The sequence below is a fragment of the Plasmodium gaboni genome, chromosome 14 (assembly GCF_001602025.1).
Source record: "Plasmodium gaboni strain SY75 chromosome 14, whole genome shotgun sequence".
In the NCBI taxonomy this organism is placed as follows: Eukaryota; Apicomplexa; class Aconoidasida; order Haemosporida; family Plasmodiidae; genus Plasmodium; species Plasmodium gaboni.
The window spans coordinates 1,104,018-1,119,367 of NC_031494.1; the positions used below are offsets into that span (position 1 = coordinate 1,104,018).

At 17.9% G+C, this 15,350-nt stretch overlaps 5 protein-coding genes across 5 annotated transcripts; 4 read left to right on the plus strand and 1 right to left on the minus strand.

The window, feature by feature from the left end:
• Positions 1–736: 736 nt before the first annotated feature.
• On the plus strand, positions 737–2,125 carry PGSY75_1431600 (putative ATP-specific succinyl-CoA synthetase beta subunit; the record flags this gene model as incomplete). Its single annotated transcript, XM_018788007.1, has 1 exon — positions 737–2,125. One exon carries the CDS (start codon positions 737–739, stop codon positions 2,123–2,125), a length of 1,389 nt encoding a protein of 462 aa, XP_018639379.1.
• A 1,562-nt stretch (positions 2,126–3,687) lies between these two features.
• Positions 3,688–4,570, plus strand: PGSY75_1431700 (putative 60S ribosomal protein L14; the record flags this gene model as incomplete). The annotated part of the gene is made up of 3 exons (XM_018788008.1): positions 3,688–3,810; positions 3,969–4,033; positions 4,240–4,570. The coding sequence occupies 3 exons, from the start codon at positions 3,688–3,690 to the stop codon at positions 4,568–4,570; spliced, it is 519 nt and encodes a 172-aa protein (XP_018639380.1).
• A 1,140-nt stretch (positions 4,571–5,710) lies between these two features.
• On the plus strand, positions 5,711–8,518 carry PGSY75_1431800 (putative apyrase; the record flags this gene model as incomplete). The annotated part of the gene is made up of 3 exons (XM_018788009.1): positions 5,711–8,000; positions 8,137–8,287; positions 8,392–8,518. The coding sequence occupies 3 exons, from the start codon at positions 5,711–5,713 to the stop codon at positions 8,516–8,518; spliced, it is 2,568 nt and encodes an 855-aa protein (XP_018639381.1).
• A 1,133-nt stretch (positions 8,519–9,651) lies between these two features.
• PGSY75_1431900 (putative membrane protein) lies at positions 9,652–13,021 on the plus strand (the record flags this gene model as incomplete). The annotated part of the gene is made up of 10 exons (XM_018788010.1): positions 9,652–10,950; positions 11,171–11,262; positions 11,392–11,420; positions 11,517–11,582; positions 11,713–11,868; positions 12,021–12,082; positions 12,244–12,336; positions 12,457–12,525; positions 12,660–12,734; positions 12,818–13,021. 10 exons carry the CDS (start codon positions 9,652–9,654, stop codon positions 13,019–13,021), a joined length of 2,145 nt encoding a protein of 714 aa, XP_018639382.1.
• Positions 13,022–13,788: 767 nt separating this feature from the next.
• PGSY75_1432000 (syntaxin, Qa-SNARE family) lies at positions 13,789–15,078 on the minus strand (the record flags this gene model as incomplete). The annotated part of the gene is made up of 1 exon (XM_018788011.1): positions 13,789–15,078. The coding sequence occupies one exon, from the start codon at positions 15,076–15,078 to the stop codon at positions 13,789–13,791; it is 1,290 nt and encodes a 429-aa protein (XP_018639383.1).
• Between the last annotated feature and the right edge of the window lie 272 nt (positions 15,079–15,350).

The window sequence follows — 15,350 nt, forward strand, 5'->3', positions numbered from 1 at the left end:
ATATATATTTTTTTTTTTTTTCATCGCATTATATAATATTTATACACATTTTATTTTTTACTTTCATATACATATATATAAATTCAACTTGGTTTTGTTTTTTGAATATTAAAAAAATAATAAAAAAAAAAAGATAGTCAATTTTTTTGTTAAAAATGGAACATACTCAAATAGCACACACATAAATATAAATGTATATATGTATGTTTTTATTTTGTAAGGACATATGTTCATTTATAATATAAAAGATAAAAATAAATATACAACTATTTACAATAATTTCCATCACACATATGAATATATATATATATATATATATATTACATAATGTTATTCAAATATCTCATTATATTTAATTTGGTATTATAAGTAAAATGTATTATATAAAAAGCTTTGAAAAATATATATGAGTATACACACGATTTAATTTTAATAAATATTATGATGGTACATGTATTTTTCATAAATTAGGGGAAAAAATAAAAATAAATAAAAAATAATACGTATTAAAAAAAATATTATATATATATAATATATAAATGTATATATATATATATATATATATATATATATATATATATTTTTTTTTTTTTTTTTGAACTTTTGTATGTATGAGAGGAATACGGTTTGTTAAAAAAAAATGAACAATTAATACCAGAGTAAATAAAACAATTAAGAGTAATATATATATATATATATATTTAATTTTTTATATTTTATGTTTTTTTTTTTTGAAATGGCCCCTTTTAAGAGCCAATTTAATTTCATGCTAAAGTTTAAGAGACATATTGGTACTAACATAATATGGGGGAGAAGAAATAATTTTTTTTTTAAAAAGGAATATATTGTTTGGTCATTTAGTAATAATATTTCCAAGAGATACTTAAGTATTCATGAATATTTATCAGTAGATTTATTACGTTCTCATAATGTTCCTTGTCCTGAGGGGTATGCAGCAAAAACTCCAGAAGAAGCAGAAGAGAAAGCTTTATTATTACAAAACGTGTGTGGTGATAATGATTTAGTTATAAAAGCTCAAGTATTAAGTGGTGGTAGGGGTGTTGGTTATTTTAAAGAAAATAATTTTGAGGGAGGAGTTCATGTGTGTCGAAATAGTATGGAAGTAAAAGAAATAGCTACAAAAATGTTGAATAATACTTTAATTACTAAACAAAGTGGTCCTGAAGGAAAAAAATGTAATACTGTATTTATATGTGAACGTTTTTATATAAGAAAAGAAAGATATATTGCATTTCTATTAGATAGGAATTCTGATGGAATAATGTTACTTGGATCAAGTATAGGAGGTTCATCTATTGAAGATATTATAAAAAAAAATCCTGATGCTATTTATAAATTAAATATTGATATAAACAATGGATTAACTACAGGGCAAGCTAGAGAATTTTCAGAGAAAATAGGTTTTAAAAATGATCAATTAAATATAGTTACAGATATGATTGTAAATTTATATAAAGTTTTTAAAAAATATGATTGTACATTATTAGAAATTAATCCTTTATCAGAATTAAATGATGGAAGGGTTTTGTGTTGTGATGCTAAATTAAATTTTGATGATAATGCTGAATATAGACAAAAGGAAATATTTGAAAAAAGAGATTTAACACAAGAGAATGAACAAGAATTATTAGCTAAGAAATTTAATCTTAATTATGTATCATTAAATGGAAATATTGCATGTATGGTTAACGGTGCAGGATTAGCTATGGCAACTTTAGATTTAATTATATTACATAATGGAAATCCATCAAATTTTTTAGATGTAGGAGGAGGAGCAACAGAAGAAGAAATAACTGAAGCTCTAAAAATTATTAATAATAATGAAAATGCAAAAATATGTTTTATAAATATTCTTGGAGGTATCATGAGATGTGATATTATTGCTAATGGTATTATTAACGCATTCAAACAAATAAAATTTAATAAACCTATTATTATAAGATTAGAAGGTACTAATCAAGAACAAGCACAAGAAATTTTAAAAAACTCTAATATTAAATGTATTCTATGTCAAGACATGAATTTAGCTGCTCAAAAAAGTGTAGCCATGGCAAATATTATAGAAATAGCACAAAGTCAAAACATAGACATCTCATTTAATTAACAACAACATGGAAAACTACAAATATATAACACATATAATGTTAATATTAATATTTGTGCATTTTTACTTTTTCATCATATTATTATTACATATCTATTTTTTAACAAACTGAATTAAATATATGTATATATTATATATATATATATATATATATATATATATATATATATATATATATATGTGCATATCCTTAAATTTATCATATACATTTAAATAAAATGGTACAGTATTTATATATTATATATTTTTTATTTTATTTTATTTTTTTCAGTAATGCTAAAAATAAACATTTAATATTTGTAAATCATCTTAAATTTAAATAAATAAAAAAAAAAAAAAAAAAAAAAAAACCAATATATATATATATATATATATTATTTTACGAAATATATAATATATGGTATATCATAATATACCTATATAAAATATATTACCTCTGTACATGTTATATTAAAAAAAAAAATAATACAACATAATAATAATATTAATATAATAATAAAATATATAATTTTATTTACATTATTATGGAGCATTATTTGATATATTTTTTATTTTAAAATTTCATGACAATATTTGTTAAATTATATTCTTATAAAGAATATTATAGAATTTTATATTATATATATAAATATAATATATATAATATATATATATATATATATATATATATATGTTTATAGGGGGGAAATATTTTTTTACTCATACTATAATATAAAATACCCTTGTACCACCAATATATATATAAATTATATATAAGGCATATATATATATATATAATATATAATATATATATATATATATAATAAATAATATATATTTATATATATTGTATAAATAAATATATATATATTATTATAATGAATATAATATATATATTAAGTAATAATATATACTATTATATTATTATATATATATATATATTTTTTTTATATGTATAAAATTAAAAATCCCATCTCTTAAAAATTATAATATATTGGTCACTAATATATAATACATATAATTATAATATATATATATATATGAATAAAAATATACTTAATTTTTTATGTTTTACATATATATATGAAATATGATATATTATAATATAATTATTATATAATATATAATATTATATATGTATAAATATAATCGTGTTTGTTCCTTTAATAAATAAATATATATTCCAATTTTTTTTTTTTTTTTTTTTTTTTGTACCTTATTCTCATATATCTCATAACATAATAATTATATAATAAATATATATATAATATATACAATTTTTCATTTTTTTCCTTTTTTTTTTTTTTTATTTATATTTCTTTAAAATTTTATTTTATTTTTTTTATTATATTTTCATATTTACTACGATTTAAAAATATAGTCCTTTTTTTTTCTTTTTAAAGAAAATAAAATAAGGAAAAATTAAATTTAAAATTAAAGTTAATATTATATATAAAATATATTTATATTTTTTTTTAATAAAAAAAAAAAATTAATTGTAAAATAAAATTATATATAAAAAAGAAGAAAACTTCATATTATATTTATAAATAAATATATAATAAATAAATATTGAGAACAAAATGCCACGAGTTGAATTAACAGAAGAAGAAAAATTATACATTTCTAAAAAAAATCTTTTGTTTAAAAGATTTGTAGAGCCAGGCAGATTATGCCTTATTGAGTATGGTCCATACGCTGGAAAGGTAAAATATAAAAATATTATATATATATATATATATATATTTAATATTTATTTTTTTTAATATGAAGAAATTTACTTGACGAGTTATATAATACGTGTTAAATATATGTATGTATTTATTCATATATATATTATTTTTTTTTTTTTTTTCTTTTATAGTTATGTTTTATTGTAGATATTGTAACCATCACTCGTGTTATCGTCGATGGAGCATTTATGACAGGGTAAGTCAAAATATGCCTTATATATTAAAAAATATATATATATATATATATTTATATATATATATTTATATTTTATGTGTAATCCTTTTTAAAATTCTATCATGTATAATATGTCCGTTATAGAACTGGGGTCTCTTGGTTATACATATATTATATATATATATATATATATTTATTTATTTATTTTATTTTATTTTATTTTGTAGTGTGCCTCGTATGGTCATCCCCTTGAAAAGATTAAAGTTATTAAAGGAAAGAATTAAAATTAACAAGAATTGCAAAAGTGGATTTTTAAGGAAAACAATTAATAGCACCCAAGTATTAGAAGAATTTAATAATTCCAAATTAGGAAAGAAAATGATGATAAAAAAAAAAAGAGATGAAGCTACTGACTTTGAAAGATTCCAAGTATACTTTGCCAAGAGAGAATTAAAAAAGAAAATGACTACCTTAAAAAATAAAAAAAATGGAGAAAACAAAAAGGATAATAAAAACGTAAAAAAAGTTAAGAAAAATGTACAAAAGGTTAAAGCTTAAAGGAATCATGTCTTTCTTCATTTTAAGAACATATATTATTTTTTAACAAAACAACAAATATAGGATACATACATATGTAAATAAATAAATACATAACAATAAAAATAAGTATATATACACACATATACATATATATATATATATATATATATGTGTATATATTTTAATATGTACCTTTTTAACTCATTTGGGAATTTATTTTATACATTTGTATATATGTTATATATATATTATGTGTTTAATGAAAAAATTCATATTACCTTTTTCTTTTTCTTTTTTCTTTTTCTTTTTATTTTCTTTTTTATTTTCTTTTTTTTTTTTTTTTTTTTTTTTTTTTTTTTTTTTTTTTTTTTATTTAATATAACAAATAATAAACCAAAAAATGAATACAAAAAAATAAAATATTCACATTTAATATATTATTTATAATCTATATATACTTTCTTTTTTTAAAAAAAAAAAAAAAAAGTAATTTTTTGTGTTGTTACTTTTTATGTATGATCATTAAGATTGAGGTATATTTTAAAAAAAATCTTTTTTTTCTACCCCTTTATTGTAAATATATTATTTATATATTTAATATGAGGAGACCAAAAAAAAAAAGAAATTTATATAACATATATTTGTATAAAATTTTTCTATGTTAAAAATAATATAATGACAAAGTTTATATTTTATATATACAAGAGTATAGATATAACAAAATTTAAATTAAAATTAAAATGTGAATTTATAATATATATATATTGTAATATATTCCTATGATGGATATTCTATATTTTTAAAGTACTCCAAATAGAAAAAAAAAAAAAAAAAAAAAATTTGTAAATTCGTTCAAGTGGTAGTAAGTTTTTGTGGAAATAATGATAGATAAGGTTTTTCTTTTTTTTTCATTCAAGAGTAAAAGAAGAATATATACATATGTACATATATATGTAAACCTTTTGTGTATGATAATTCTTATATTGTAATATATAATATATATACACATATGTATAATCTCACATATTTGTCATACATATATTTGATCTTTATTTTGTTTGGATATTCCTTCTAGTTGCTTAAGGACATTTTTTTTTTTTTTTTTTTTTTTTTTGAAGGACCGATTCTTCTTTCTCTTATTGTTATATTAGATACAAAATGGAGAATATGATCGGACGGCCTTTGATAGAAAAAAGAAAAAAGGAAACTCATATAAGCATAAGAAAGGATAACATATTGAAAGATATTGAAGGGGGGGAAAAAAAAAAAGAAAAAAAAATTAATGAAATATTATTTTTGTGTCTTATATGCCTACTAGTGATAATATGGTTAATTTACATTTGTTCTAAAAAAGATATATTTTTATCATATTTAGAAAATGAAAAGGAGTATGGAATTATTATAGATGCAGGATCAAATGGAACCCGAATCCATTTATTTGAATGGAAAAGAAAAGAATATAAAGTAATAAATAAGAATGAAGAAAATAATTTAACAAAAGTGAAGGAAATATTTAATGCTAATATAAAAAAAAGTATATCTACTATTTCTTATAATGAGATAAAAGATATATTAATATATTTAATTAATAAAGTTATTGATCATTTAATAGAAAAAAAAATTTATATATATAATAAAAAAAAATGGAAATCATATCCATTTTATTTTGAAGCAACAGGAGGAATGAGAAATTTAAAACAAGAAGAAAGGAATTTAAGAATGAAATATATAAAAAATATATTATCAAATGATAATTATAACCCTTTTAATTTTTTAAATGAATATGCAAGAATTTTATCAGGAGAAGAAGAAGGAATATATGGATGGCTAGCTGTAAATAATTTATTAAATTCTATTTTTTCTAAACCTAATAATACATATGGTGCAATAGATTTAGGAGGATCTTCTACTCAAATAACATTCTATCCTATAGATGATAATATATTAGAAAATTATAATTCACTTTTATTAAATAATAAATTAATAAGATTATATTCTCATTCATTTATAGGATATGGTTGGATAGACTCATTATTTAGAGTAAATATATATTTATGTCTAGGAATAATAAAAAAGTTGAGTGCAAGAAATATAAAGAAAATATCACAACATGAGGATTATTATAATAATTATATTAATGATTATTTTTATAAGAACTTACCAAATTATAATTCGTTTTTTTTTTCTTCAAATATCAAAATAAATAACAACAATAAAGAAAATAATAATCACCATAATAATGACCATATAAATGATAATGTTAAGAAACAAAATTACACTTATAATTATTATAAACAAAAATACATTTATACAAATCCAAAAAAAGTATATTATATAAAAGATAATATAAATAATTCAAATAAATCATATCAAAACATTTGGGATATATTATTACAAGAAATTATAAAATATATACATTATTCACAAAAAAATTATCCAATTGGAGGATATTCTACAGATACATATGATTATACATACAATATATATGATGACCAACCATATGATATTGAAAATTTTATAAAGACAATAAAAGATTTTAAAAGAAACTCAAAAGAAGATACTATAATGGTTGTACAAAATCCATGTTTGCCTTATCCTTATGAAATGAAAATAATATTGCCTACGTACAATCTGATAACTAGCCAATTTGTCATTCCAAAGAATGTGAATGGAAATAAAATAGGAAAAATATATGACATAAAAAATAATGATAATAATTATAACCATAAAGATAATATTAATGATATGTACGAATTAAATAGTAATGAGGGCTATGATAATTTTATTTCAAATGGTTTTCTTAGATTAAATATAATAAACAATAATATGTCCCTTATGGATAATATATATGAAGATTTTAAAAATAAGGGATATTTAAATAATGTCTTGAAAAAAATAAATGATAATAAAATGAATGATAATCTGAAGAATGATATGATAAAATATCTGTTTGAAAAAATAATTAATGAAAAAATTAAAGAACTATATATAAATATATCAGTAAAAATAATGGGATCCAATAATTTTAAGCAATGTTTAGAATGTACAAAAAAACTTTTTTATGAACAACCTTGTTTTCTATCTTCTTGTAGTTTCAATGGAATATATCAACCTAATCTAGAAAACAATCAATTTGTTTTACATGGTCAATTTAAAAAAGTTATAACCTATTTAGGTTTTAAAAAATATCTACAATTAAATAAAATGAAGAAACATATACACAAAATTTGTAACATGAACTTATACGAATTAACAAAAAATAATATGTCTAATAAAATTTTGGATAATCAAATTACTACATTTTGTTGGAAATCTATATGGTCATATTCTTTATTATTCTATGGTTTTAAGTTTAATGAAAATAGTAAACTTTTAATTATAAATGATGATATCAATATTTCATATGACTCACCAGGTACTTCACATACATGGAAGCAATATTGTAATAGTAAACAAAATGATAAGAAATAAAAAAAAAAAAATAATATAAAATTAATAATTAAATGAGATATATATGTGCTATTAATTTTATTATATATATATATATATATTATATATGTATATTTTTTTTTTTTTTAAATTAGGGGTTGAAAATAAGGAACAAAATAATTATTTACACGACCAAGTATATTATAATAATGAATATAACTTAAATAACAAAATAGATAATATTAGTTGGACTCATGGATCTATGATATACCAAATAAATACATTTCAAGAGCATGTTATTTCAAGGTTACCTTGTGAATATATATTTTACACGTACTTTATTATATATATGTAAAAAAAAAAAAAAAATGTATATATGTATTATTTATTTATATTTTTTTTTTTTATAGAAAATTTAAATTATACAATGAAGTTCTCTTTGCGCTTTTCCTTATAATATTTATTATTCTTATTATTCTAGGAGGCTATATTTTTAAATTCAAGGAAATATTAAAAAACAAATATCGATTTTTATAAAATGAACGTTATATTTTAATTTTTTTTTTTTTTTTTGTTTTTTTTTGTAATACATATATGTTTAAAAATATATGTCCATATACATAAGCATATGTATATATTTATTTATTTATTTTTTTTTATATTTATTTTTTGTTTTTTTTTGTATTGTGTACAAAAGGATGGTATGAATAAAAAAACATTTGTCTTGTTCTTTTGTATCTTTTTGATATATTTTATCTTACTAGTTTTTTCCTTAATACAAGTACTATAAAAACAAAAATATATATATATATATATATAAAGAATAATATGTAACATATGTATAAGGAATGTCTATTTAAATAATATCAATCTGTCCCAATCATTTTTAATGCAAATATATTTTAATGTTAGAATATATTAAATATATAAGCACAACATAAAATATAAAATAATAAAAATATAAAAATTCTTTTTATAAGCATATATTTTATAGTCGCACACAAAAATATAAAATATTTTTATAAACAATATTTTGCACACACATAATAAGTAGAACATAAAATATAAAATATATATATATATATTAATGATTGCCTATGTTCTTGTTTAATAATAAATCACAATCCTTATTAATTTCTTAATGCATTGTTTATAGTAGCATTAAAAAAAATAATAATAAAATGGAACGTTTTACATTTTTAATTTAACGTATATAATAAATAGTTGTCTTAAAAGTTTATCATATATATAAACTAAAAATTATATTTATTATGAATTTAAAATGGCTAATCATATTTCTTATTAAAATGTAGACATACAATTAAAATTAAGAAAAAATATAATTTAATAAAAAAATACCATATTGTGTAGAATAAAAAGGAAAATATTGTTATATAATTATTTAATCATATAACGAAAAATAGTAAGTATATGATACAAATTGTTTTTAAAAAAAAAAATATATATATATATATAATATTACTATGTGTATATCCATTTAAATTTTTAATTATTTCATTTTTGTTGCAAGGTTAGAATAATTGATTTTGTTCTACTGGTTAAAAAATAATTACACTGAAAATATATATATATGTATATATATATATATTTATTTATTTATAGAACTGTATATTTTAAATTAATTTAATTTTTTATTTTACAATATTATTATGAATTACATCGAGATGGAAGAACGTGAATATAATCCACTTTTAGAAGAAGTGGATAACAGAAACAGTATAATAATAAATAAGAAGGAATATTATAACATGTATGAAAACAATAATATAAATAATGATAATATTAATATACATCAACGTGTGCCATTAGGAACACCTCTAACATATCTTTCTGGTAATCCTGGGGATTATATACAACACGTAGATATGTATAATGTTGAGAAGGAAAAAGAAGGGAAAAAAAGATTAGCAACAGATATAAAATATATTAATTACTTTGTTACTTATTTTATGATTTCATTGATTATTATATGCTATTATTTTTATTATGGTAAATATAGTCGTATATTATATGGCATAAATTACAATGGGAAAATATGTAGAAATGAATTATATAAATATCCATATTTATACTTTCCTCTTACTCCTAAAAAAAATAAACCTGAAATATTAAGTACCTATGCTAAATGCTTAGAGTCTTGTCCATCATCTGATATTGTTTCAAAAGATATAACAGATTTAAATAAAGATAAAAATAAAGATAAGAATAAATATTTTGTAGAATCCTATTTTTTTTCTCATAAAAAAAAAAATAATAATATAGTTATTGATAAAAGAGGAAATAATGCAACAAATATAATATATAGTGATTATACAAAAGGCCCAAATAATAATTTGTATGTTGAATATTCTTTAAATTCTCCATATTATGATACTGTAAATATTATGAATATATGTTACCCTAAAGATAAATTATTAAGAGAAAAAGTTGCAAATATTATATTTACAAACAGATATAAAACATTTGTTAATTTATTTTCTCTTCATAACTCTTTTATTTTTATATTTCTTTTTGTTTCTACTACTATTGTGTTATGTTTCCTTTATTTACTTTTCTTATATATGTCATCAACTCCAACGTTTTATTTCTTTTTAATATCCTTTGTTTCTTTGATGTTTTTCTTACCCATTTATTTTATTCATAAACATTTATATATGATATATAATCCTGTCAAAGCATCCCTTTTTTCCCATCAATATTTTATTTCCATATTTATATGTATCCTCATATTTATTCAATCCATTTTTTTTCTGTCTATTTTTTTTATATATAAAAGTACCTACAAGTACACATCTCAGATAATAGGAATTACCTTGAAATTCATTTATAAAATGAAAAATATAATTTACTCCCCCATTATTGTATCAGGTATATCATTTATCTGGTTTTTCATTTGGTTATATATTTATGTTATGATAATGACAGCTGGAGGGATACTTGAAAAAAGGGTAAGTTTTTGTTATAGTAATATAGCAAAAATGAAATAAATGACAAATGAAAGAAAAAGCTAGCTGTTCAGAATTTTTTTAACTTTTTTTTTTTTTAATTTAATTTATTTAATACAATTAATTTGGCTAGCTATACATAAATATACCCGAATAAATCTATAAATAAAAATATATATATATATATATATATATATTTTTTGTGTTGATTCATTTTTGTTAGTTGCGAATGGAATTAGATACGAATGGTTTTAGTGAAATAATGCCCCTTCAAAAGTTTTTTTATTATTTCAAAAGTTCTTCATTTTTTTCTATGTAACATAAATTATAATAAAATAAAAACATAGTAACAAAATAAATTGATCACTTATATATTTTTTTTTAATGATATATTTCAGATTATGGGTGTATTCCTATTTTTTTATTTTGTGAAATTTTACAAAGCTTAAATCAGTTTACAATAAATTATTTGGGTAAATACACTATTTCATTTTTATATAAATAATATTATATATATATATATATATATATGTATATATATTTATGTGTGTATCTTTTTAATTTTGTAGGCACTGTATGGTATTTTAGTGATAAATCAAAATTTCCAAAAAAAAATAATGTCTGGAAGGTTATGAGTAATTAATCTATATTAAAAATGAAGGCTTGAAAGATATAATAGATATTATTTGAATAAAGAAAAAGAAATATATCTCTATAATATATATTGTAAATTTTTTTTTTTCTTTTTTTTTTTTTTTTTTTTAGAAACAATAATAAATTATCATTTGGGAAGTTTGATTTTATCAAGTTTTATTAATTTATTGTTTAAGCCTTTACGTGTTATTTTCTTTTGGACAAATAGCACTTTATCTCTTCCTTTTTTTTATAATCATATTATACATAAGATAAAGAATAATTTTTGTAACAAGAACGAAAAATGAAAAATAAAAGGAATACAATATGAATATGATTATTAACAACATATATATATATATATATATATATATATATATATATATATATAGTCAGTTTTGTAATAAAACTAATATGTTATATATATGTATATTTTACAGATATTTTTTTAAGGCCTATTTCTAAGATAATCGATTCTTATACATCAGCTGCATATTGTGAAGTATGCTTCTTTTGAAATTTTAAAAATTTAAAATAAAAAAAATAATATATTTAAAATAGAAAATATAAATATAAATAAATAAATATATATATATATATATATATATATATATTTTTGTTTTCATAAAATTTACAAGAAATATATTTATTATTTTTATATAGATGTCTATATCTTCATATAATTATTTGTTTGCATGTGATACGTCATGTAAAAAACTAATAAATTCAACATCCCCTGCGGCAGCGTTGCATGGAGTAACAAAGAATATACTTAAAAAAAAAAAAAAAAAAAAAGAGACAATACAATTGTATACACATATGTATATATATATATATATATATATATATATTTGCATATTTTTCTTTGTTGTGTAGATAACCTATATATTGAATATAATATTCCCATGTTTTACTACCCTGATTATTACCTTTTTGTCATTTAATGTAATATGATAAAATGCTTATCATGATATGTTAATTTGAAGAATATTTATAGCACAAAGTTTTTCATAAAAATGATAACATAATATATATATTAATATATATATATATATATATATATATTTTTCTATCTATAGATTTTTAATAATTTTCAAAGGTATAATGATTTGTTTTCATCTAATTTTATACCCAATCCCTTTTTTGCTTCCCTTGTAACTTTAAAAATTAAAAGTATATATATATATATATATATATATTATTAAATAATATATTTAATTTCATTTTTTTCATTTAGATAATTGGTATATTATGCGGAATTATTTCGTCTTATTTTATTACCCTTATATCATCTCTATGTGATTGCGTATTATATTGTTTTGTTTGTGAATGTTATAAAAAACAAATAATTGATGAGGATCCTATGAGAAATATATTTACACCGTCAATATTAAGAAATTTTATATTAGAAATATATGATGAATATAACTCGAATTTGTGAAATGAATTTGAAACATTTTATAATGTATATCAATTTTTTTTTCCCTCTATATATACATATATATAAATAATAGTTTATATTAATATATATATATATACCATAAGTATGTTATGTATTACTTTTCTGCGTTTTAAAAAAAAAAAATGAACAGAGCTTTAAATGTGTACATAAATATATATATTAAATTTATTTGTCTTTATGTGACCACATTTTATACATTTGTATGATTCTTTCTCAAAATATATATATTATATGTTGATATATTTATATATGTATATTTTTGAGTGTTAATATATATTGCACATTTTGTACATAATAAAAAAATTTTTATCTAATAAACCTAAGTAAATATAATAAACTTGATGATTAAAAAAGATAGACATAGATTCAAAAATATTAATATATATATATATATATATATATATTTATTTATTTATTTATTTATTTTTATTAATAAATGTTAACAATAAAAAAAAAAGGTGTTAGTTTTCATAATTTTTTTTTTTTTTTTTAATAAGAAAAAATATGTGGTTCATATATAAAATTCATATATATATATGTATATTTTATATATATATGTATTTTTTATTATTTGAAAAAAAAAAAAAGTGAAATCACAAGATATTTAATTTTTTCAATAAAAAAATATCATATTTTTAAAATATGAAAAAAAAAAAAAAAAAATTTCCCATATTATAAATATATATATATATATATATATATATATATATATTTATGTTTATGTTTCTGTTTATATTTATTTATTTTTAAAATATTGTGTAGTTGAAAAATATGGGGAATAAAATAATAAATGCAACAATTAATAAGAAGATACTAAAATATAATATTCTTTTTTTAATCATAGCATTATATTTTTTTGCGTCAACAATATTATTAAGAGCATCTTGTGTATATTCTTTAACTTGGAAAACATTATTTTCAATATTATTAATTAGATTTTTTCTTTTTTTAATTACATATGCTAGTTCTATATACAATTCATTTAATGATAATATATTATTTTCTAAATTTTTTAGTTCGTTATATTTTTTTTTAAGTTTTTCAATTTCTATTTGTTCTACACTTGTACAGAAAATATTTTTTTCATAAAAAGAATTTTTATTAATATTTAAAAAGTCTTCTACATTATTATTATTTTGTTTTAATAATTTATGTATTGTATGATCATTTAAGTTTGGATGTATTAATTTATAATGTTTTATAATATTTTTATTAACATATTCATAATATTGATTACAAATATTTTTATATTTATTAATACAGCTTTTATATTTATTTACAACATCAATAAAAATATTAATTCTTAATTTAATTTCGCTGACCATATTACTATTTTTTTCGAATTCATTATTTTCATTATTCAGTTCATTAATTTTTAATTTAATATATTTTACGATATCTTCTGAATTGGTTATAATAACATTAACTTTATTATATAATTTCTCGTTATCATAAATATTTAAATCGATTTTTTTTTTAATAACATTAATTTTATCAATATTTTTATATATACTTGAAATATTTGTGTTAATATCATTTACATGTAATAAATAGGAATTTAAATTATTATTATATCCATTTACTTTTAAAGGTGTATTTTCGTCAATATTCTTTTCTAAATCATTAAAATATAATATATCATAATCATAATTATTATTATTTATACTACTTATATTACTATAATTATCTTCATTCATTTTCTTATCATATATTATTTTACTAAATATATTCGCTTTCTCAATATTTATATCATCATCAATTGTACATATAGTTGAAGCATCACAATATATACTTGTATTATCATCTTTTATACTATCACTTGATTTCTTCTTCTTTTTTGTAATAATATCTTTTATTGTATCTTTATTTTCTTTTCTTATGTTAAAATCGTATTCCGATTTTTCTTCTCTTATTTTTTTTATATCTACAATGTGATCATTCTCGTGCTTTTTTTCTTTCTCTTCCATACCTTTCAGTTGTTCTTCTTTCCTTTTTTTCTCACTTAGTGATATTATTTCGTTTAAAATGTCCTCCATTCTTTTATAAACAAATAAGCATATTATTAATAATATATAATATATAATATATATGTATGTATGTATATATATATGGTTGGGAACGATTATATTAGTTATATACACTTACACAAATGTATACAATGAAAGAACAAAAGTATATATTATCACAAGGTGGTACACAAAAAATAGGAAAATAGAAAAAAAAAAAAAATAAAAAATAAAAAAAATACATATATATATATATATATAATACCAATGTGTAGTTTTAATATATATAATCAATTAAGGTA